Source organism: Elgaria multicarinata, chromosome 9 (genome assembly GCF_023053635.1).
Source record: "Elgaria multicarinata webbii isolate HBS135686 ecotype San Diego chromosome 9, rElgMul1.1.pri, whole genome shotgun sequence".
NCBI lineage: Eukaryota > Metazoa > Chordata > Lepidosauria > Squamata > Anguidae > Elgaria > Elgaria multicarinata.
This window is the reverse complement of record NC_086179.1, coordinates 17579796-17604919: the sequence shown is the minus strand read 5'-3', so window position 1 is coordinate 17604919 and position 25124 is coordinate 17579796. Positions and strand designations below refer to the sequence as shown.

The 25124-nt window shown below is 43.8% G+C and overlaps 1 protein-coding gene across 1 annotated transcript in view; it reads left to right on the top strand.

Annotated features, from left to right (window-relative positions):
• Positions 1-449: 449 nt before the first annotated feature.
• The window catches only part of DERA (deoxyribose-phosphate aldolase), a 53805-nt gene continuing 29130 nt past the window's right edge, over positions 450-25124 (top strand). The window contains exons 1-5 of the mRNA XM_063134418.1: positions 450-536; positions 8430-8527; positions 12672-12819; positions 14306-14401; positions 17280-17414. Of these exons, the coding sequence (XP_062990488.1) occupies positions 506-536; positions 8430-8527; positions 12672-12819; positions 14306-14401; positions 17280-17414 (508 nt within the window). The 5' untranslated portion in view covers positions 450-505. The remainder of the gene's footprint in view (positions 537-8429; positions 8528-12671; positions 12820-14305; positions 14402-17279; positions 17415-25124) is intronic.

Genomic DNA, 25124 nt, shown 5'->3' with positions numbered 1-25124 from the left:
TATCTGCACGCTCACTTGGAAGAAAGCCACATGGCTATAAGTGGGTCTTACCATCTCGTTAAGCAGGCATCGGATCGGGCTCTTTTATTAAGTCTTGAGCATTGCAGTCCTATGCAGGTTTACTCAGAGCTAAGTCCCATTGAGTTCAATGGGGCCTACTGCAAAAAAAAATGAGCATAAGGTTGCAGCCTAAATCCTGGTCTTTGGGTAGAACGGTTCAAGCACTCACAGTTTCAGATGTAAACACCAAACCTACAAACGATCTGTTTTGAACCGCTGAAGCGTGCGAGCTTTCTTTACACGTTGCAAGCGGAGCAATAAAATAAACATAAAAATCGCCCTTTCCAAGACTTCGCAAAACGCTTTTACCCGGGGGGGATACTGAAGGTGATGAAATGGCAGGAAGGGGAGGAGGAGGAGAAAGAGAAGAGGCGTAACCAGGAAGCTCTGAAAGCACATTGCCCTGGAAGGAGATACGGGTTTGGCTTTTGCGCCTGCCGCGATCATGGCTTCTCGGAACCCGGGGACGGAGTTGGGTAAGGAGAAGGCAGCAGCCGTGGACTTTGCGCACATCGCAGGCGCGTCAGCGTGGCTCATGGATGCAGGAGGGGAGGCTTTGCTTTCAGGATCCTCAATCATCTATATTTGTCTATAGATTGTAGCCGACAGTGCCGTGTTATGTATAGTGACTTAATCCCCACTGATCGCAATAGGATGTGCAACTTGGGCGATTGCACATGCCTATCAAGTTTTCACCCCGGGCTTTTACTCCCAAGTTGCTCAGAGCTCCCGAGGTGGTCTTAACCCTCAGGACAACTCAGTGAGGTAGGTTAGGCTCAGAGCTAGCGGAATGGAATGACCCAAGGCTTCTGGCTGAGTCGGGATTTGAACCTGGGCTTCTGAAGTCTGATATGCTGAACAAACCCAGCAGGGCTGTTATCAGAGGCAGTAAGCCTATATGCACCACTTACTGGGGGAACATGGGTGTGAGGAACGTGGGTCCTTGTGGTTGGCCACTGCGTGAACAGAGTGCTGGACTAGGTGGACCCTCGGTCTGATCCAGCACTGCTCTTCTTATGTTCTTATGTATTTGGGCTGCAAATTTGTCTAGGTGTAACAGACTCCGTATTCAATGGAATATGTGTGGTTAAGATTGTAACCCAAACTTGCTGATCCTTCCCTCTTGTGCCTGGACGGTGCTTATTGATGTGTGATACTTACTGCTAAATATAATAAACCCCCTAAGTGGTTCACATACAAATATTATAATCACATTTAAAATGCAATATTACAAACAATTCCTATTATTATTATTATTTATATAGCACCATCAGTGTACATGGTGCTGTACAGAGTAAAACAATAAAATAGCAAACCCCTGCCGCATAGGCTTACATTCTAATAAAATCATAATAAAACAATAAGGGGAAGAGAATGCACCAAACAGGCACAGGGTAGAGTAAAACTAACAGTATAAAAGTCAGATCAAAATCAAGTTTTAAAAGCTTTAGAAAAAAAAGTTTTTAGCTGAGCTTTAAAAACTGTGATTGAACTTGTAGTTCGCAAATGTTCTGGAAGAGCGTTCCAGGCGTAAAGGGCAGCGGAAGAAAATGGACGAAGCCGAGCAAGGGAAGTAGAGACCCTTGGGCAGGTGAGAAACATGGCATCAGAAGAGCACGAGCGGGGCAATAGCGTGAGATGAGAGAGGAAAGATAGGAAGGAGCTAGACATTGAAAAGCTTTGTAGGTTAACTGGAGAAGTTTATATTGGATTCTGAGGTGAATTGGAAGCCAATGAAGAGATTTCAGAAGTGGAGTAACATGGTCAGAGCGGCGAGCCAAGAAGATGATCTTAGCAGCAGAGTGGTGAACAGAAACCAATGAACTAATGTGAGAAGAAGAAAGGCCATTGAGAAGAAGGTTACAATAATAGTACTAGATTACATAGTACTAGACTACATAAGGATGGGAACTCAATGAGTTTGCCATTAGAATATAAGGTGGCTTAAATCCTGGCTGTCCTAATAATGGTCTTGCTATCCCTTCACTCTCTTTCCTTCTGAAGTTGCACTTGATTTAATTTATCCATAATTAAATGTGACTTTTTATACCAAGCCTTGTGGTGGGCTTTGGAAGACCCTTCTAAGATGTAGGTATTGTAGCTCCAGCTCTCACCAAAAATAAGGAAAAAATGTCCTTATACTATTAATTGGTTTGTTCCTTGGAGAATAAGTGTCACCTAAGAACACAATCTTATGTCCGCCCAAAGAGCTTCGGCTATGGGGCGGTATCTAAATTTAATAAATAAATAAATTTAATAAATATAGGCATGCTTGTAAATAGCCACTCACACAGAAGATGCAGAAAACTGACTTATAACAAGTCAAATTATTTGCCTTTCGGGTCAAGGGACAAGGAGCTTCTTTCAGACAAATGGCTGAATTCAATTTTGGTTGGAGAAGCTCTGAGGGGGAGGCATGTTCCAGTGGGGCAAAAGGGCCAAAATACAAAAAATTCCGTCGTATTTTAGCTTAAAGCTCTTATTGTCATTAGCTAAGACTTAAGAGAGGCTTCCCAACCTTTTAGAATCGGGGGGACGGGACCCAAATGGTTGTCAGTCAGGGGAAAGGAGGTGGTGTCCAAGAAAATCCTCCTTCAGAAGCTATTTCCCCACCAGGCATTCAAAGAACACTTAGAAAGTGTTAAGCTTGCTGTCTGAGATGCTGAAAACAATTTTGTCTCTAAGCATCAGGTCTGTGGAGGTTCTAAATTCACAATGCTGAGATTTTTTTCTAAGGGCTGTAACAAAACAGTCTATGCTTGCTTCCTCATTATAAGGAAGCTGCTAGAACTGGTACTGTTCAAAAACAGGGTTTCTCCTGGGCTCACAATAAGTTTTGAATGCAGCAAGGGCTTCTTCTAGTGTCTGACTTTCAGGATCTGCATAGATATTAGGAATGGTGTTGTAAATTTCTAAAGCCTTTTCTTCTATGCAGTGCAGCATTACAGCAATTTTGTAGTCTTCTGACTCTTTCTCTGCTTTTGTAACTGTAAGGTATACTTGTAGTCTCTGTTCCCATTTCCTCTCATTTTCTCTTAAGTTCTCAATAAAGCTTAGCTCAGAAGGAGGTTTAAAATGCTCCATGTTTTATTCCAATATGGCTGCGGGCACTAAAACCCCTCTTCAAGTGGATTCCTGAAGGGGAGAGTCCCACTTCTGACACCATGTAGTATCTCTCAGGCATAGGGACTATACAGGTGAGCTTACCTGCTCAGCCTGCCACTTGCCCCTAGACTACCAGGCAATAACTTCAGAGTCTTTTCCTTGCTGGATTCCTTTATTACTAAAACCTCCTAGAACAGTGACACTCCAAAACCCCGTAGCAAAGCCCACAACACTAAGTGGCCGAAACAGAGGCCCTGCCCAGGCCTTCGATGAAGACCTGGAGACTAGCAGCTACAGGCCTTTTAAAGGTATATACATCCACATATCACAAAAAGATTTTAATTTTATTTCTCAAGATTTTAAAATTACTGTTATTTTTAATTAGGATGCTGACATACTGCGTAGTGAAGTTCTGCCCTCCAGTGACCAGGAACATCTTTATTTGGGTTTAAAAGAGTGGTTTTGTGGTTTGGAGCTCAGACTCCAACATCTGTCTTGGACTCAGGTTCTTGGGCAAGTTACTTTACTTTCAACCTCACCAATTTGCCTTCTGGAAAATGAGTGAGCCACCCCATCATGGCAGCCATTTTATGAATGAGTAAGACCCCCCACCCTCATGGCAGCCATTTTGTGAGACATTTACAACATTCTCTCAAAATTCCAACTGTGCCCGTTGAACCAAAAAGGTTGGGGACGCCAGTTTCAGGCCATTAAAATGCTACCAATGGCTAAAAGGACATCTGTGGGCAGTCAGGTTACTAACGTTGGGGGACATATTATCAAGGTAGCTTGATCAAGATGTGTAGTATTTCATCACTAGCAATTTGAGTAAACGTTTCCTGAACTGTTGCTGCATGGGTCATCATCCTTTTACACCGATTAAAACAATTCATGTGTACTCTGTAGCAACCATGTTCAAAGTCCTGATATTAGCCTGCCTTTGTCTTTGGCATAACACCAAACATGCTCTCATACCCTGAGGCATAATGGGGAAAGTAGCCTAAAGTAAAAAAAGACAAGCAAAAAAGATTGGCTTCCCCATGAAACTTCTAAATACAGTTTTGAAGATATATATATGTGTGTGTGTGTATGTGTGTGACATGCCTTCAGAGGAAGAAAAACATTTTTTTCTAGGGGAGAATTAAAGAAAGTTGGCTAATTAACTGTAGTTTAATTGCTTTAATTACTTTTATCCCTGAAGCCCTATGAATATTTAGATGGAGCAGATGACATATTAAAAACGGTAGTATTCACGCTCCAAGTTTAATGAATTTACATGTCGTTTTCCTTCGGCAGACACTTCAGATGATTCACACATGTGGTGTGTGTGTGTTTTTAACTAGTTTTCTGACCTGGGTATGGAAAGGTGAATGTTCTACGTACAACTCACAAGGGATGGCTATGTGTGTGTGTGTGTGTGAGTGAATGTGTGTTTTGCCTACATGGGAATAATATGTGTGTAAGAAAACAACATTATTTGTGAAATGGAGAAAAGAAGAAGAAAAATTTAGTCAACAAGGGTTGTTAATAGCTTCTTACCATGTGCCAATGGCAAGCAAGGAGTCAGCAGGAGTTTACATTTTTGTAAATTAATGAAGAGCTCTCTTTTCCTCCCTCACCCCACCCTCATACTTAGGCTAGGTTTACAAAGTTATAACTGGCCAGGTGATTCAGTATACTTCCTTTGTGTACTTATTTTAAACAGAAGGGCTGCTTTTGTGGGATGGCATAAGAAGAACCCTGCTGGATCAGACCAAAGGCTGATCTAGTCAAGTGTCTTGTTTCCCATAGTGGCCATCCAGATGCTTCCGGGACCCACAAGTAGGACACATGTGCAATAGCATCTTCATGTTGTACAGTAACTGTTGAACATAGGCTTACTGCCTCTGATACTGGAGGTAGCACATAGCCATCAGGACTTGCAGCCATTGATAGCTTTCTCCTCCATGTATTTGTCTAATCCCCCTTCGAAGCTATCCAAAGTGGTGGCCGTCACTACGTCTTGTGGTAGTATATGCCATAGTTTATCTATGTGCTGTGTGAAGAAGTCCTTCCTTTCATCTCCTGGATCTCCAGCCATTCAGCTCCATTGAATGACCCTGGGTCTAGTATTACAACAAGATAGGGATACTATGACTATTGGCAGGGATAGCTTTACCATTGTGATCCGTGCATTGGTAACCCTAAAACTACATTACTGCAATGCTCTTTATGTGGGACTGTCCCTAAGGTTGGTCCAGAAGCTGCAGCTGGTGCAGAATGCGGTAGCCTGGTTGGTAATGTAAACGGCTTATTGCCAGCAAACTATGCTGATGCTGAGGGAATTGCATTGGCTGCCTATATGCTATTGAGCCAGGATTAAGGTTTTGGTACTTGTTTATGAAGTCCTAAGCAATTGAGGACCACGATACTTAAGAGATCACCTGATACGCTGTTGGCTTGCTTGATCACTGTGCTCATCAGGAGGTACCCTCCTGGTGGTATCTAAGATTTATTTATTTATTTATTACATTTCTATACCACCCAATAGCCGGAGCTCTCTGGGCGGTTCACAAAAATTTAGGAAGTTCAGTCCATCATGGCTTGGAGTAGGGCCTTGAGTGTCACTCTCTGAAAGTCCCTACCACTACAAATTAGGCAGGTTCCAAGTGTTATGGTTTTTTGGTGCCTACTAAAACATACCTTTTCCAACAGGTCCTCTGTACGAAGACTTGTTTTTGTAGGTCGCTTATAAATTTCTTTAATATAAGCGATTAATAAATATCATTAAATAAATACATGAGTAAATATGAAAGAGGCAGTAAAACTGCTCTCTGTCCACTCTCTTCACACCATGCATGGTTCTATAAACCTCTATCATATCCTCCAGATGTTGTAATTGTTCCTCTCAGGAGAATAGCTTCAGTCCCCTATCATTTTGGTTACCCTTTTTTTGCACCTTTTCCAGTTCTACAATATCCATTTTGAGATCTGATAACCATCGTTGTTATCCTCATTTTATTTGTATGCTACTTTCCCACAGTAAACTGTCCCCAAAGCAGTACAAAACAGCATCAGAACTGGATAATAACATGACAATAACATATCAAAATAAGACATCATTATTTCTAAACAGTTCTGGTCACCACATCTAAAAAAGATATTGTAGAGCTGGAAGAAGTGCTTAAAAGGGCAACTAAAATGATCAAGGAACTGAAGCATCTCTTCTATTAGGGAATGCTACAACAGTTGGGATTGTTTAGCTGGGAAAAAAGGAGGCTAAGGGGAGACATGATAGACGTGTGCAAAATTATGCATGGTGTGGAGAATGTGGATAGGGAGACATTTTCTCCCTCTCCCGTAATACTAGAAGCCGGGGTCATCCCATGAAGCTGATTGGTGGGAAATTCAGGACTGATAAAAGGAAGGACTTCTTCACACAGTGCATGGTAAAACTATGGAATTCACTACCACAAATATGGTGATGGGCACCAATTTGAATGGCTTTAAAAGCGGGTTGAATAAATTTCTAGAGGAGAAGGCCATCAATGGCTTCTAGTCCTGATGCTATGTGCTAAATCCAGTATCCGAGGCAGTAAGCCTATATACACCAGTTGCTGGGGAATATGGGTGGGAGGAACATGGGTCCTTGTGGGTCCCTGGTTAACAACTGGTTGGCCACTGTGTGCACAGAATGCTGGACTAGATGGACCCTTGGTCTGATCCAGCAGGGCTCTTCTTATGTTCTTACGTGTTTGATTTTTTAAAAAAAGTATCACCAAAGTTCACATAAATATAAGGTGAACATATCGGTAGGACAGGGGTGGGCAACTTGTGGCCTTCAATATGATGTTGAACCACAACTCCCATCTTTCCTGACCATTGTCTCTGCTGGTGGAGGATGATAGGGGTTGTAGTTCAACAAGATCTGGAAGGCCATAGCTTGCTCATCCCTAGGCAAATAAAAAACCCTCATACGTTCTCGATATTCAAAAACATTGCAAACCAATAGATGCAATAATATGCTAAGGTCAGACAAGCCCTAGTGATTCTTAAAGTAGACCCTGACAACACAATACAAGAAAGAACAACAAGGATTTTATTTCAGGTTTATATATTGCCCCATATCTATTGTTTTTAAGCAGATTTAGTAGTAAGCATCAGTGTAGCTAGCCCCAAATGAAGTTCACCCTCAGTAGCAGCCCCCAAACAAACCAGGTTAAGCCACACTAGCTGTGTTTGGATGTAATGCCAAACTGCAGTTTAGCTAAGGCAGTTGCACAATTTCTTTGGCCCTGAGGGCTGCATGTGATGCTAGATCAGATGCCAGATGTGTGTGCGCGCACATGCAGACACACATGTTCACACAAATGACCTGCATGAGGATCTGAGAGGTAGTGTAGACACCCTCTTCCAGCGATACTGGTACAGTCCGTTGTTTCCTCACTGCCAGTTTCGTCAGGAAAAGATCAAACTGTATGAGGAACCTAGGGAAGGGAGTGGAGGTACAGGCAGCAGGGAATTCACCAGCTTTCGGGGCAATCCTGGGGGCTGTAAGAAAGGTCTTGAGGGACCGCAGGTTGTGCACCCCTGAGCGAATCTATATTTAGAGTAACTTGAATGAGCCTTGGCCACTCTTCTCTTCGTCCTGGTGTAGCTCTGAGGAGAAGTGTTTCCTTTAACTTTTATCATTACATCTGAATTTAGACAAACTGGTTAGTCTTAACTATGGTTTATTGAAACAAGACAATCTCAAACCATGATTTGTGAAGTTGGTTTGTTTCAATAAACCATAGTTAAGATTAATCACAGTTTAAGGTGGGATGTAGCGCTAAACTGCATATAATGAATCCATCTGGCCATGATATTTCTCTTTCTCTTTGGGTTGAAGACTTTTTATGAATTCCTACTTTTAAGGATGTATATATTCTCTCATGTCTCTATTTTGCTGTAGTGACAATGATCCCCCCTTTAAAAAAATATATGGTGGTTTTAACAGTTGTAAACTGTTTTAAGTGTTGTTTTTATAATTGAGATGTGGAGCGTAAATGATTTGGTGGCAGACCTTGATCCTGAGTCATACAGAACTAATACTTGATAGCTTAGGATAGGGTGGAACAGAATTTTGTACTCTGGGTTGGCTTCTTTTTTTTTTTGCTAGCTGGTAGGACCAGCGTTAGTCAGATCGAAAGAGTTACCCTTGTTTTAAATTGTGAGGCAGATAGCAAGCAGCATGAACATCCTTTAAAAATGCACTGAAGAGAACTGGGCATTTTTCTTCCTAGAACTCAGTTGGCTCGCTCGAGTTCGGGTGAATCAACCAGCTGTTCTGAGACGTGCGGCACAAATCCAGACGCAACGGCCTGTGAAAAAGAATTGGCAGGTAAGGCCTCTTTCCTTGAGTATTCTGCTCTCGTCTTTCTAAAACAGCCATTCTTCCTCCGTGGGTTTTAATATTGAATTTCATTCGAGATGTCTGTACATTTAAAAGATGGGGCTTGCCCGTATCGTCATCAAAAACGAATGATTAAAAGAGAGCAATGATGGGCTAGTAAAAGATGATTTCTTTATCCAAACGAATTTCTGCGTGGGTGGAGGCAACACCTCAAGACTGGCAAAACCACAAATTAATTAAAGTTATCTTTATTCATGAGTGGGAAGGAGTGTGCATTATCCAAAATGGTACATTTATTCTGCTTTTCCGACAGTACTCTCTTCAAAAGCAATAATCTTACTCCCCCAATTATTTTTTAAGTAGTTAACATATAACGCAAGCCCCTGTCGATTTTGACTTGCCTTTATAGCACGTCTTATATTTGCCAGTGACATTTTGTTTTACTGCTTGTTACTTGCAATTTCACTTTCCGGGTATTATTTTATAGGTTGCATGGTTTTAGGCCATAATCAAATACACAGAGTAAAATATGCATCAGCCTAGTGGATTTGAGCGCCCTTAATTCTGAATCATGGCCTTATTGTGTAGACTGATTTGTGAACTTTGTGGCTAGTCTTCATGATGAACTAGGTTGCTGATATTATTCTTCAAGATCCAGTGTGGTTTAATGCTTAGACTAGGGATGGGGACATCCCGGTCTAAATTCCCATCCAGCGAAACCTCACTGCATGATTTCAGGCCATTTATATATTCTTGGCATACCCTACTTTGCAGGGTTGTTGTTAGGATAAAAGTGAGGGAGGATGAGCCATCTATACTGCTCTGAGCTCCTTGAAGGAAGGACAGGATAAATTAGAACAATAAATACAGTTTCTATAGAACTTTTAATTTAATTTATTTCATTTATTACATTTCTGTATTGTTCAATAAACAAAGTTCTCTGGGCAGTTTACAATATTTAATACCCCCAAAACATAATAACATAATATAAAATCAGTACTACAAAAATATAGCAATATTAAACAATCAACAATCAATCTCAGGACCCGTTAAAAACCTTAACATAACCTATCAAATGCCTGGGAGCAGAGGAAGGTCTTAACCTGGCACTGAAAATGTGACAATGTTGTTGCCAGGCAGGGCTTCCCTGGGGAGAGTGTTCCAGAATCAGGGTGCCGCCACTAAGAAGGCCCTCTCCCTTGGTGCCATCTTCCAAGCCTCCCTTAGAGGAGGCTCTCAAAGGAGAGCCTCAGATGATGATCGTAGTATACGGGTAGGTTCATACTGGGAGAGGCACTCCATCAAATATTGTAGCCCTGAGCCTTGTAAAAGTAAAACCAGCATCTTGAAATGGGCTCAAAAATGTACAGGCAGCCTGGGCAAGCAGGCCAGAGTCAATGTTTGATGTTCAGATCTTGAACTTGTCTAGTGTGCAATGAAAGGTGGCTTAGGAATTCTTTGAAATTCTTTTAGAAAGGTGAAAATAATGTATAAAAGCTGGGAAACCGCCAACTATCAGAGGCTGGGAGAAAGAAGATGGCCATTTAGAGAACCCCTGTGCTGTCTCCCTGCCTATGTGCCCTGCGCAATAGGCACCCTTCAGCCAGTTTAACTCAAGCCTCTCTTTGAATCCAACAAATATTTATTTAACAGTCTTCTTTAACAAAGCAATAAAGAATGATAACTCACAGTCCACAGAAAACTAAAGAGGTAACCTAGTGGGAAATAAGTAATGGATGCTGCATAGAAAGGAGTGAGGCCTGGTAAAAACGGAGTATGCTCTGCCTGGGCCTCTGGACCCCTTTGCTGACTAGGTTAAAAATGAGAAAAAACTCCCGCCCAAAGGGAAGTCCCTGCTAGTCTATTCCAGGCTGCTAAGTTCCAGGCTGGCTGGAACTCCCCATGGCTGTAAACATATAAATTTCCAATACGTTAAAGAGCTGGGGGCAACACAACCCCAGAAGCCCAGATTTGGCGCCGGGCTTGGTGTTCTGCACCTGTGATGTAGATAAAGACTTATAGCTCAGTTTCTTCTGCAAAAATAACTTCTCAATTAAGCAAAAAACACCCCTCTCCAATTTACACCAATTCTTGGAACTGTTTTTACTACATCTGTCTTCACAACTCGTTTTGCAAGTGAGGAGGCTAGAATCCTTTTCCTAGCAACTGATCGCTCTCTTTTTCTTCTTCAGTTTATTTTAGTTGGAAATTTAAACTGGAAATTTAGTTACAACAAAAATCTAGTTTATCCCTTTTCTGCGTTAAAATAAACATACGGAAGCACTTCATAGCAAAACCTTTAAGAGAGTGTTATGAATCTTTAATAAACAGTGGGGTGGAGGAAATACACTAAAAACAGCATTTGTTTTCAGCTCTATACACTAGGGTAAAATGTTTGGGAAAGTTCTTAACAGGAATGTAGCTATTTTAAGGATAGCAAGTTACAGATTACAATTTGAGCCACTCACTAAGCTGGTTTCTATGTAATGCTAAACCATGGTTTGCTTCTCTTGTATGACTCCCTCCCCCACCTTCTTCTGGGGTGGCCATGAGGAGTTCAAAAGTTTTCATTTCCACTTTAGATTAACTGTGTTTTCTGAACCTGAACAAACTGGGGTTAATCCTAACTATGGTGAGAAAATAGCAGCCAGCTTCAAACTGGGGTTCACAAAGTTGGCTTATTTCCACTAACCATAGTTAATATTAACCACTGTTTAGGGTTCAGATGACTCACTCAATTGAGGCTTATCTAAAACAATGGAAACCAATTACTGAGTGCAGGAGAGAGTGGAGAGCAAAAGATGAAGCTCACTGAGGCTCATTCTTGTAACACTAAACTGTGGTTTAGCATAACACCTGAACTGGCTCATTAAACATTATTAAGTCGAAAGACCTAGGAGTTTCAAACCTAATCATGACCCTTTTGATTGCAGCAAGAATAGTTTGGTCTCAGTACTGGAAATTCTCTTCTATAACTAGCTGTTATAAAGTGGCTTCTTTAAGGTTTTGAAAATTCTGAAGTGGATGTTATGGCAGACCACGTTTCTGGAGAATCCTGCCTTACCGTGAATGAATTGCATACTGGTGCATGTATCTGTTCACTCCCACCTGTCTCCTTCCCACTAGCATGACCACTAAACAAAACAGGAATGGTTTATTTAACCATGCCACCAAACCAGGGATCCTTGGTTGTTGCATCCCGTACAAGCCAGGAATCATATGGCATGAACAAAGCCTGGTTTGCAATTCTGTCTTGCAAAGGATGTAACAAGCCATGATCCCTCGTTTGGATTACAGGCTAAACAACCATTCCAGGTTTTCTGTAAAAACAAACAAACCCAAAAACAGCTTGTATATGTTGTTCACTGTTTTAATTTTGTGTTTTTAATGACTAATGAACTTTGGATTGTAATGATTTTTAGCATTGTGTTAAGTTTTGGAAGGCATCTTACTTATTTATTTTTTTATTAACGGCAACGGGCACAATGTAGTCTAGGTAATACATTTCTGCCTCCCACATACAGTATATCTCAGTGGGAAAGTATGTAGCGTGTGAGTAACCCTTCCATTGTTATCAGTGGGACTTAAAAATGCTTTAGCTTTGGATTAGTCGTAGCCATGGGGTTTTAAAAATTATTTAATTCCGCTCCCCAATATACATTAAAGTAATCCCCCAGTGCAGAGATACAAGGTTTCAAATAATAGATGGATAACATATCCCTCTAATAATTCCACAGTTGTTTAAGTTAATTGTTTAAGTATGCGACCCTATGCATATTTAGACAGAAAGAAGTCCTACAATTTCAGCATTCCCCAGCCAGCAGTGTTGGCTGGAGAATTCTGGGAATTGTAGGACTTTTTTCTATCTAAATGGCATAGGATTGCTCTTTAAGTCAAGAATGTAAAATGTAGCTTGTGTAAATTTGGAAGCAGGAGCTTCTGTTCTGATTCTGGCATGCGAAAGTGGAGAGTAGAAGAGGCCATTGTGAGTCTGATGCTCATTGTAGTTCATTCACTAGGGCCACTGAACACGTCTGAACTAAGCCTCACCGTCCCAAATTTTTGCCAGCCACACAGCTAAATGGGAAGGGATTTTTCTAACAACTTCTTGTTGTTTTTGTTGTTGATAAAGGCAGCTTGGCTGCTAAGGGCCGTCACCTGCATCGACCTCACCACGCTTTCAGGCGATGACACCCCCTCCAACGTCTGCAGGTTGTGTTACAAAGCCAAGCATCCCATCAGAGAGGATCTGTTGCAAGCTGTGAACATGCATGATAAAGGTAACAGCAAGTTGTACTTGACAGTAATGAAACCTTGGTTGTATTGACATCATGCAAATCTGATCAAAGCAGGAGCTGTGTTTGTGTATCTTTTTTCTCAACTTGACCTCTGCCATCTGATTGTTTTCTACTGAAACGTTGGGGCGATCTCATTTCGATAACTTCAGATTGTAAATGCGAGATCAAGGAGAAGCAACCGGGTTGGACTTCCTCTGCTGCTTTTCCAATAATGGTCATCCATCAGGATGACCAAGCAAGACTTAGGCCTCACTGTAGGCTGAAATGGGTCCAGATACTCCACATCTTCCAAGAGCCCCTGCGCCTGTGCTGCCAGTATCCTCTCAAGCATGATGCAACCCACAGTAGTCAAGATATTAATAAACCAAATAATTGACAATTTGCTACCTGCTAATGTTTGATTGAGAAAAGCCTCGCTTTTCCGTACGGTAAGACCGTCCCCAAAAGTCTATTAAGAATGAGAGTTACTGTACCATATTTTGGTCAGGACCTACAGAAGGGGTCCCCAACTTTTTGGGCCAATGGGCATATTTGGAACTTTTGAGAGAGGCTCGTGGGCACTCCCACAAAATGGATGCCGAGGGGGAGGGTGTCACAAAATGACCGCCATGGTGGGCATGGCCTGTCTCAAACCATTCATTTCCCAGAAGGCAAATTGGCAAGAAAAGTGACATAAATCTAGCCAAAACACACACTAGAACAAAGAGAGGGTTTTACCCTTAAAGCTGCCCTAAAAGTAATTTAAATAAACAACAACAAAGCTAATACACACACAAGAAAAGACAAAACACAGGCAGAACACTTCCCCTCATACCTCTCAACCCCCAGCTTACTTTTTTCTGTCCTTTTCTCTCTTTTTTTCTGGGGGTTTGGCACACTTCAAAATGAAGCATTGGGCAGTAGCTACTTGGCGAACTTATTTTTAAAAAATGCCTCTGGGGCCCATGGCCTCTTTGTTTTGCAGATTATTATTATTGTTATATAATAATAACAACAACAACAACAACTTCATGACAAAAATGCTGTAGAATAGGAAGAGGAAAAGAGAGAAAAGTATACACCACTGGCTATGGAAATTAAAGAACTATGTCAACAGGAAAAGATTACAATTATTCCATTAGTCACATCAATCACTGGTATCACATCAACCTTTTTTTTTTTATGGAAAACCTTCAGAAACTGGGCCTACTAAAATATATCCACACCAACATCCAGAAAGCAGTCACACTTAAAACAGGCTCAATACTCAGGAAATTCCTGAACCAGTAAAAGACAGCATGACTTGGCAAAGCCCGTCACATCCATCTAGAAAAACCATCACGAGCGAGAAAAGAGAGATGATATTTTTTAAAATGTAAAAAATCTGGGGGGACAGGAAGCTGGCAGGCACCAACAGAGGTACCCGTGTTTGGTACTTCCTACAGGAAGACGGCAGTACCCACAACACTTGACTGTAATTTCTTTATAGGTATTACTACTGCAGCTGTTTGTGTCTATCCAGCTAGAGTAGCAGATGCGGTTAAGGCACTCAAGGCTGCAGGCTGTGACATCCCAGTAGCTTCAGGTAAGCTTTTTATCTGTATTTCAAAAGGGGAGTCTAAACTGCTTTTGTGAACAGTAACATTCCCTCCCCACCCCACCAATATTGGAGTCCAACGATATCTGGAGCTCACCCACCCTCCCCGCAAAAGTGGGTGGTATATCAGGATCGCCTCTGCTCTCAACACCTGCTTTATGTCCATGTGTCGGGTGTACATTCAAATGGAAGCTCATGGTGCATAGGCCTGATCTCTGTGATCATTCCCCCTTAGAACTGGGTGTCACTGGGAGTAGGATTTACGCCTGAGTAAGTATGGGATCTGCTCCTCCAGACCACGCTGGTGAATCCTCTGAATTTTCTCTTTATGCGGGTGGTGTCATGTTAGTATAAGGAAAGGGTGGGCAACTTGCATCCCTCCTGATGTTTTGGCCTACAAGTCCCATGTTCCCTCATCATCGACTTTGCTGGCTAGGGCTGATCAGAACAGTGGGCCTCCAGAAGCCCTGGTATAAGAGAATACGTACCACTGATGCAGTGCTGGCATAAGTTAACTTAAGCGATCTTAAGTGCACATTGCTGAAACGGAGGGGGGATAGACATTTCTGTAATAAATAATGTTAAGAGTTATTAAGAAAAACCCTTTATTGTTTACGGGAAGACGGAAGACATTTACAAATTCATTCATGCACCAAAAGGGATAGAAATGGCAAATGAAGGCGATGTGTGAGCTGTGAACACCATGGGTTGGATCCAGATTTACTCATACTCCGAGTAGACCCATTGAAATCAATGGCACTTAATTTAGTTGTGGCTGACTTAAGTCCCATTGATTTCACTTAGTCCATAGCTAGACGGGGAGAAACCCAGGGCGATTCCCGGGATCGTCCCTGTGCATCCACATGACGCACAGGGGATCCCGGGATCAGGGAGGGATGATCCCTCCCTTGCCCTGGGATCTCGCCCTACCCTTTGAGCCCGTTTTTTCCACAGTCCTGGGCTGATCCCGAATGTGTGGCCGGGCACCACGGTTTTTCCCAGTTCCTCATGAGGAGCTGGGACCCGCGCACGGGGCACAGATCTCCTCATCGAGGGTGGGGTGGGGTGAGTGGGGAAAATATTAGGGGTGTGCACGGACCCCCCGCTCCGCTTCACTTGCAGATCCGCCATTTTTCGGATCGGGCCGCTCCGCCCACTTCCGCTCCGCTCCGCCCGGAGCTCCGGATCCGGATCCGGAGCTCCGTTTCCCCCCCCCCCATAGGCTTGCATTGAAAGCTAAAAAATTATACAACTTTTTTTCTGTTCAAGTTAGAAACCTCATGTTTGGCACCATGACACCTCATGGGGATATACACACGCACGCCAAGTTTCAAAGCAATCCCATCATCCCCTGATTTTTGGCGAATTTTTGAAAATCGGGCACCCCACACACAACATCCCTGCGAGGTGTGTTAAAAAACACGGGGAAAAGCCCGTTCAGATGAAGAAAGAGAAGTTTCCCAAAATCCCAAGTTACCTGTTTTGCCTATGCCCTCCTCCAACTTTGGGATCATCATGACCGGGAGCTGACTCTGCCCCTCAGCCCTTTGAAAAAGGTATTTTTCCCGCCGATTTTTTAAAAACTTCTAGCCCGCGACCCGTACGATGCAGAAAGTTGAGAGTGGTCTCAAAATGACCCCCATCCACGACTCTCTGTGCACAAGAATTTTCAGAATGATAGCTTAACCCCCCCCCCAGTTATCCCCGATTCTTTCCCTCAGTGCAATCCTATGGGCGAAAAGCCGAAAATGCAGTTTGAGCCGCGCGGTTGACCCGATTTTCACAAAAATATAGCCCGCGACCCGTACGATGCAGAAAGTTGAGAGTGGTCTCAAAATGACCCCCATCCACGACTCTCTGTGCACAAGAATTTTCAGAATGATAGCTTAAACCCCCCCCCCCAGTTATCCCCGATTCTTTCCCTCAATGCAATCCTATGGGCGAAAAGCCAAAAATGCAGTTTGAGCCGCGCGGTTGACCCGATTTTCACAAAAATATAGCCCGCGACCCGTACGATGCAGAAAGTTGAGAGTGGTCTCAAAATGACCCCCATCCACGACTCTCTGTGCACAAGAATTTTCAGAATGATAGCTTCAAAAACAACGTAGTTATGCGCGATTATTTGCCGCAATGCAATCCTATGGCGAAATGTTTTCAAGATGGCGACCGGAGCGCTCCGCCTGAACTCGGAGCTCCGAAAAACGGCCGCTTCTCTTCGCCTTGCTTCTAGGGGGTCCGCGGTCCGCTCCTACTCCGCCTCTGGGTAAGGCGGAGCAGGCCAATCCGCTACTGCTTCTACACTCCTAATCGGAGCGGAGCACATCCCTAGAAAATATATATATATTTTTAAAAAGTACTTACGTTATGCGCACGAGCGCTTGTGCGCATCTTCCCCTTTAAGAAAACAAAACAAAATGGCGGGTGCAATGCCTCTCCCTCTGAGGTCGTCGTGTGCAGCGTGTAAACAGAGGAGGGAACTCGCAATAAAAACATCACGAGATCTTCATCCCTCCATCGCGCAATAACAGGTAGGTCTAGCTAAGGCCTGAGTCTACTTGAAGTGTGACTGAATCTGGATCCAAATTCATAGACTGAAGCACATTGGGTAGTCTCATCTATGGTGCTTCTTTACAGCTTAGCCCTCATGTGACCACACTTTCCCTCCGGTTGGGGAAGAAAAAGGAATTGAAGAATGGCAGACGCTGGGCTGGACTGTCCTTGACTGTGGTGACCTGAGTTTGGTGCTGACGGCTGCTGCCCACTGCTGTGCGTCTGCTTGCACCAATAGTTGCTGGTCAGCGTACCTCGGATGCTCTAATAACCTCCAAGTTATGCATTGTATGCGTTGTTGTTTCCTTCTTTTTAGTGGCAACTGGGTTCCCAGCAGGACAGACAGCTCTGAAAACCCGCTTAGAGGAGATCCGGCTAGCCGTGGAAGCTGGGGCGAGAGAGATCGACATTGTCATTAACAGAACCTTAGTTCTGACGGGGCAATGGGAAGGTGAGGATTAGTTCTGATGGGCCAATGGGAAGGTGTGCATTAGTTCTGACGGTCCAATGTGAGCATTAGTTGAGTCCTCAAAGAAGTGGTCAGTTGTATGTCATACTGCCCATCATTGTCATTTAAGTGTTTTATATTTCAAGTTGTGTGTTTTAAGTACAACTGAACACACCGAAACAATTGGTAGTGTTTGAATTTTAGAAGCAAACAATTGGCTAAGATTTTCAGAGCAATTTCAAGGTTTAGGGGTTGAACCGATGTAAAACCCACCTGGGCAAGGCTGGTCCAAGACATTTGCTGCCTGAGGTGGAGGACAAGATGGCACCTCCCCACCCCACCCCGCATTCCATCTACAGAAGCCAATCAGACTGATAGTTGAATCTTATTTGCACACTGACAACAAGATAGCATCCTCCATTGTATCTCCCGACAGTTTAGGGGGTCCTCCAGCACCTTTCATCACACCATGTCCCCTCCCTGCCGCCACTGCCTCACTTTACCTAATGGTAGGACTGGCCCTACATAGTTGCCCAGGTCTTTTTTTTTCTCCCCACATACACCAAAACATGATTTCTACAGCTGTTATTCTTTAACCAGAATATCACTTACTGCAGAGAAAATAGTTTCTGGTGATGCTATTGCCACCTTCATGCAGAGGGTAGGAGGGAAGGTGGGCCTGGAGTGATTGTGAATGGGGGACCACCCTGGAGATGCAGGGATTGATACAGTCCCATTGACCTCACATGAGCAAACATTGTTACAGCTTTGACAGTCTTAGCCCAGCCCTGTAATTACCAAGGCCACAGCTAGACGGGGTGAAATCCCAGGGCGATCCCCGGGATTGTCCCTGTGCATCCACATGACGCACAGGGGATCCCAGGATCAGGGAGAGATGATCCCTACCCTTTGAGCCTGGTTTTTCTGTGGTCCCAGGCCGAGCCTGAGACCACGGCCACAGCTAGTGTAGAATGTGTGGCCAGGCACCGCGGTTTGTCCCGGTTCCTTGCGAGGAGCCAGAACCTGTGCACGGGGCGCAGAGATCCTCAGGAGCACTGCGCCCATCAAGGGGTGGGGTGGTGGGAGTGGGGAGTTTTTTTTAAAAAAGTACTTACGTTTTGCGCATGAGCGCTCTTGTGCATCTTCCCCTTCAAGAAAAAACAAAACAAAATGGCGGGCGTGATGCCTCTCCCTCTGAGGTTGTCGCGCGCTGCATGTAAACAGAGGGGGAATCTCGCTATAAAAACATTGCGAGATCTTCACCCCTCCGTCGTGCAATAACAGGTAGGTCTAGCTAAGGCCCCAGTCTTCTGGTCACCACAGGCGACCAGGAATTCCATACAGGCGAGTGCATAGAACTCCATGCTGGCAAACAAACAGGCTGGCAGAGGTCCCATCCCTCCATCGCTGGCCTGCTTGGTTTCTGCACAAGCTGCCAAGGAAGGAAAGTTTCTTCTTCCATGACCAACATGGGAATGCAGTGGGAGGTGACGGCAGAGTCATCTATTCCTCCTTTACCAGCCAGGTTGGAAGAAGTCACATTTTCTGATTTTGTGGCTGCCTAAAAAAAGCTTTTGGTTTATTTAAGCCTGTTACACAAATTTGTTAATGGCTACCAAAAATCATGTGGATATTATCTCCAGATTTTTTTTGGATTTTTTTAAACAAAGCTTTCTGCAAAAGAAAATTGTGAGAAATAATTCCTCCTGTTCCCCAACACGCTATTGTCTAACTTAATGTGAAATGGGGGAGGGGAAATGAAACTACGCGGGTGCCATGGCTCTAATTATTTCCAAACAGAATTGTTAAAAAGAACTCAAGGGGTTGTCGGTTTAGATGGTGTATCTTGTTAAAAAAAATAAGTGTGTTTGGTTCTTGACAACAAAATCTGTGTGTTTTCTAATTGGTTTTCGCAGAATCTCAGGGCACACTTGGTACCGTTTAGACTGCTGTTGCTGGTTGTCTCCCTGGAATGCTATTAATTAGTCAGCTTTTTAATACAGTAGGAGATGGCTTTTCTCTGTAATTGGTTTTCTCTTAATGTACCTTGAATGGTTTGCCTTTAAGTGCTGACAATGCTCCAATAACTAAGTTCCGTGTTTGGAAAAAAGTAAAAAAAAAAAAAAAGTGTATACAATTAACATCCTTGCATTAGAAAGCAACTTTTCTTTAGCTGGAGGATAGAGTACTAATAGCTTCCGCCTAGTCCTGGTGTGGACCTTACCTTTGATTGGTGCCCATTGGTCAATTTCCTCTTGAACCTCCAGTATCAGAGGCAGTAAGCCTATATACACCAGTTGCTGGGGAACGTGGTCAAGGGAGTGCTGTTGCACCCGTGTCCTGCTTGTGGGTTCCTGGTCGTCAGCTGGTTGGCCATTGCGTGAACAGAGTGCTGGACTAGATGGACCCTTGGTCTCATCCAGCAGGGCTCTTCTTATGTTCTTAACTTGTATGGATGCTGCAGATGTGACATTAGTTGCCTGCTAACTGGGAGCTAGCCTCGGGAATACGGAGATTCTCTGCAGGGTTCAAACGAAAATGAAGCTTCATACTGAGAGTTGTGAAAGGTCAGAAGAACGTAGCATTTTGAACTGGGGATATGTGTCCCTATTTAATACATAGGTGTAGCAGGGGTGTTGAACCTCATTCAGCCCGAGGGCTGAACTCAAGCTCTCAGGGGCACTGCTCCAGTGATGGCCAGGGCCAAAAGCTATGGGGCAGAGCCAAAAATAGTAGCATATTATAGCTTAAAGCTCTTTTTGCCACTAACTAATCCTGAGGAGAGGAATTTCAACCTTTTAAAATGGGGAAAATTCAAAAGCCAGGAAACTATCAAATGGTCAGTGGTTAGGGGAAATGGGAAGGGGTCAGAGAAGGGGGGTGGCTCCCAGGTAAGACATATCCCCCCACCACCAAGGGCCATATTTGGCTCCCCAAGTAGGCCTAATTTGGCTCTTGGGCCTTCACCTCAGGTTTGGCCCAAGACATTTTACTAGCTGAGGTGAAGGACAACATGGCACCACCTCCCATTCCATGTACAAAAGCTGACTGGACTGGGTGAATTCTTCTTCAATATTGGTTATGGGGCAGCGTTCTCCACCAGACCTGAAGGAAACAGGTTAGCTTAGAGGATGCAGGGCAGGCTGCATGGCCACAGCTCTCTCCCTCAACACTTTGCTGCCACCTCCCAGCAACTGCCACCTGAGGTGACTGCTTCACTCTGCCTAATGGTAGGGCCGGCTCTGGCCCTGATGTATAGATCAGGCCTTTCTTCCATGGTGGGGCTCTAGATGGTATTCATAAGATTTCCAGGTCATCTCCCATCTATCCTGCCTCAGTAAGTTTGCTGCATCATTTTGCCTTCAGAGTGTGGTGGCCTGGGAGGACCATACGTGCAAACCGGCATCTGGGGCTTTATTTAGCGTCCGCTGTCTGCTTGTTTTGTAGGCCATGTGTCCACAAGGTTGTGCCCAAAGCAGCCCACAACCACATTATCAAATGACCAGTGATAAAAATAACAATTGCATGCAACGTAACAGGAACAATGACAAATCACCCCAACGTCAATACTGAGATGCGTAATAAAAATATAACACTCAATCCATGCAACTTTGCTTAAAAGACAACAAATCTGACCTAACCCCAGAACTACATATCAGGCAAAATTGATCTCCATTCCATAAAAGCTGCATGGGACTTTCTGCAAATGGACCTACCCTCGTGGCCATCTTCCTCCCAGCTCTCACCTGGGTTCTCTCAGCCCCTTACCTATCTATCATCCAGGGAAGCAAAGATGGCTACTTCTCATTCAAGCCCCACAGACACAGTTTTTACTCGGTCTCTTCTAGCATTGTCTTTGAGGCAGAAGGCTTTATTAAGGTCCAGGGGTGGTGGGGCAAGGCCTTTTTATTTATTATGACATATATATCCCACTTCTTTTCCTCCAAGGAACCCAAGACAACTTAAAAGTTCCTCCTCTCTCTCCATTTTGTTCTCACAACAACCCTGTGAGGTAGGTTGGGCTGAGTGTCTGTGACTGGCCCAAAGTCACCCACTGAGCTTCATGGCCAAGTGGGGACTAGAACCCAGATCTCCTACGTCCTAGTAGGAGAGCCACTGGCTGGCTTTGGGAGCAATAAGCCAGGATCCCAGGTTTGGGTGAAACACTAAACACTCCATTTCTGGTTTGTTGCCCTAGCAGGGCCAAACAGGCTGCAAGCACCAGAACACAGCTATGTAACTGCAAGAGGGGCTGCCCTTGAAGCTGCTCTGGAAGCTGGAGTTAGTGCATAATGCTGCAGCTCGGCTGTTGTCTGGAGCTGCCCCTTTCCACCATGTAACTCCTCTGTTGAGGGAACTGCACTGGCTGCCTATTCGCTACCGGGGCAGGTTTAAGGTTCTTGTACTTGTGTACAAAGCCCTAAACAACTTGGGACCAGGATACCCGAGAGAGCGCTTTCTCCCCTACCAACCTGCCCGGTCACTGAGGTCATCCGAGGGTCTGCTCCTGGTGGTTCCACATAGATCCAACCTCCGATTGGAGTCCACCAGGGGAAGAGCCTTCAGTGTGGTGGCTCCCTCCTATGGAATTCCCTGCCTCTGGAGGTCAGGCAGGCTCCAACCTTGTACTCCTTTTGGCGCCTCCTGAAAACATCATTATTCCAGGAAGCCTTTCCTTAATGTCCAGCCATGAGTCACTGTATTTGCTTCTTTTAAAATGTTTTAACTGTTTTATTCTTTTTATTTTCATTTTATCTTGTACACCGCTCCGAAATTTTCAATGGAGAGCGGTATATAAATACAATAAATAAATAAATAAGAGGGAAAATTTACTCTCTGTCCACTAAACTATTATTTGGAGGACTGCAGAAAGAAAAACACACAAGGATATTGTGCACATAAAGGCCCATTTATGGTGAAATAAAGGCCTGTTTATGGTGAAATAAAGCCCCATTGTGAAACAGTTTTTCTAGGACCTCTTTAATAGAAAAGAGAGCTGGGTATAGTTTGTAGCAGCATTTAACTTCACATAACATCTAAAGTGGCCCTCAGGATTCGTGAAAGGGACATTGGGTCATGAGGTTCATTACAAAAATGTAGCCTAAAGGAGAATCCCAACAAGGGTAAGGCGTCAAGTTTGGCCAGGATTCAAAGAACTACTATAGGTGCTCCACATGGGCCTGGATTGACCTTTAAAGCCTTAACAGCTTGGGACCAAATTGCCCGAAGTGTTGCCTCATTCCATGTATACCTAACTGGTTTTTGAGATCATGTCTGGAGGCTTTTCTCTTGACCTTCCTGCCAAGTGAGGTGCGGTATCTGATTACTAGATGGAGCATCTTTTGGTTGTTATTTCTTTTTTTGGTCTTTTTTTAATTTTTAATTTTCTATTGTGAATATCAATAAAACAGAACAGAAAACACATTGTGAAAATGAAAAAAAAAACACCCATACATTACGTATATAAGGTTATCGTCTTTTTCCATCATGTGTACCGTTCATATATATATATATATATAAAGGCAGAGAGAGTTATACAAAGGTTTCAAGAAAAGCAGACCAGATATCTGTGTATTTATCCACTTGCAAGTTGCATCTATATAACACCCATTCAAAAGTTGATAATGGCCTTACCTACACCAGGCTTTATCACGGGGCAAACCCTGGGATCGTCCCCGTGCGTCCAAATGACACACAGGGGATCCCGGGATCAGGGAGGGATGATCCCTCCCTTTCCCTGGGATAGAGCCCTCACCTTTGGGTCCAGTTTTTCCGCGGTCTCGGGCTCAGCCCGTGTGGCCCGTTGCCACGGTTTGATCCAGCTCCACGCGATTCCTCGCACGGAGCCGGTAGCTGCGCCCACAGAGGTTAGGGTGGGGGGAGCGGGGAAACAAAATGAATTTTTTAAAAAAACACTTACCTTCAGCGCACAAGCGTTCGTGCGCTGCTTCTCCTTTAAAAAAAATGGCAGATGCGACACCTCTCTTCCTGAGGTCGTCGCGCCTCACGTGTAAACGGAGGAGGGATCTCTTGTTAATTGCAACACGAGATCTTCCCTCCTCTGTCGCGGACTATCAGGTAGGTCTAGCTAAGGCCAATGTTATTAGATCCTCGATCCATTGCAATTTGGGAGGTGTGGATTTGTCCTTCCAATAGCTGGCATAAGGACTCTGAAGATCCATCTGCGTTGACCATGTGTTAACTTCCAAGAAGCCAGTAGGTAATTTAGGAGGACATGCACATCGTTCCATATTATAGATTGTTTCAGTACAATGTTCATCCTTAAAGGCCTTTTGGTTGTTGCACCTCCTCTATAGAATGCCCTCCCTAGATAGGCTCACCTGGCACCTACTTTGCGGTCACTCAACTTCTCAGAGAAGGTGGACTTTGGCGAAACATTTGAAGGCAGCAACAGAGGAGGCCTCTGAGCACATGCACTGTATTTTCTTCGCTCCGGTGTAAATCACAATCATTTGCGATTTAGATGGCACCTCTACTAAAAAGTCGATTTTCGACCTGCTCTGTGTAATAAAACTGGAAATTTCTGAATGCCCTTGAATCCCCCCTCCCCCGTGCTTTTCTGGCCCCTCCCTTATTTTTTTAAAGAGGTTTTTAGCGAGCCCGTGGCAAAGTTGAGGGTCGTGCTTGATGGATGACTGCTGGACTTTCTGAACAGTCTTTCAGCACTGAATATGTTTCAAAAATTGCTGAAAATGTTAAGTACTTTAGTGTACGTCCAATTATGCTGAGCTTTAAGTTAAATCTGCTGTTACCTATTGTTGAGTATCTTCATGCCACTTGAACTATAATTTGTCTAAGCCTGGTCTTTAACAATTATTTTAAGTGCTCTCTAATGGATTGGAATATAAAAGCAAGTGTATTGCGTGGCTCCCTTTTTTTTTTTTTTTAGTTTAGGCGCTGAGTCCTTGCACTGGAGTTACTGAACTCTTCTCTGACATAGAGCTTTTCACTAACAATCTTCCATTAGTGCAAAAGAAAAAGAAAGGCGATTTTTCTGTGTGTGTTTTTTAAACTGAAATTATTCCATCTGGCTTTTCCCCCCTGCTTGTATGCCGCAAGTAAGGGACAAAAGACTAGATCCGTGCAGATCGGATCCTTATCTATTCTCAGAAACATGGGCTTGCCTCCTACGATATGTTAACTTAAGGAGATTCACAAAAGAAATGTTTCCATCCTCACTCACCTCCCTCTGGAGGGTCAAGGGGCCCTTCTGAACAGTGTGGGATACAGTGTGAGGATCTGCAGGGGAGAAGATGGGTCAGGAAACTTTCTGTCCATGAATGCCCTTAGATTAACTTATATTAGGATCCAAGTCTGTTTTGGGGTGATTTCCTCCCACCTCAGCGGTGCCTTGCATCACCTCCCACATTGTTCAGAAGGGACTTCCCCACCCACAACCCTCTGGAGAGAAGGAGACAGGAAGCTTCCCTTCCATGAATGTCCTTTAGTTAACTTAATTTAGGATCCAAGCAGCACCTAACTTCGTTGCTAGATCAGGTCAAAAACTTCTAGACTAAGTGTCTGTTGTTAGGAAGCCGATCAGACCAAAGTTCCAGCGAAAGTCTTCTCCTGTTGGTTGTTCACAGCACCTGGTATTTTGAGATATACTTCTCCTGAATGTGTTAGTTCCATTTAGAGGGTATGTTCTCCCTGTCTCATGTAACTGCATCCTTCCTTCTAGGAGTGGCAAGG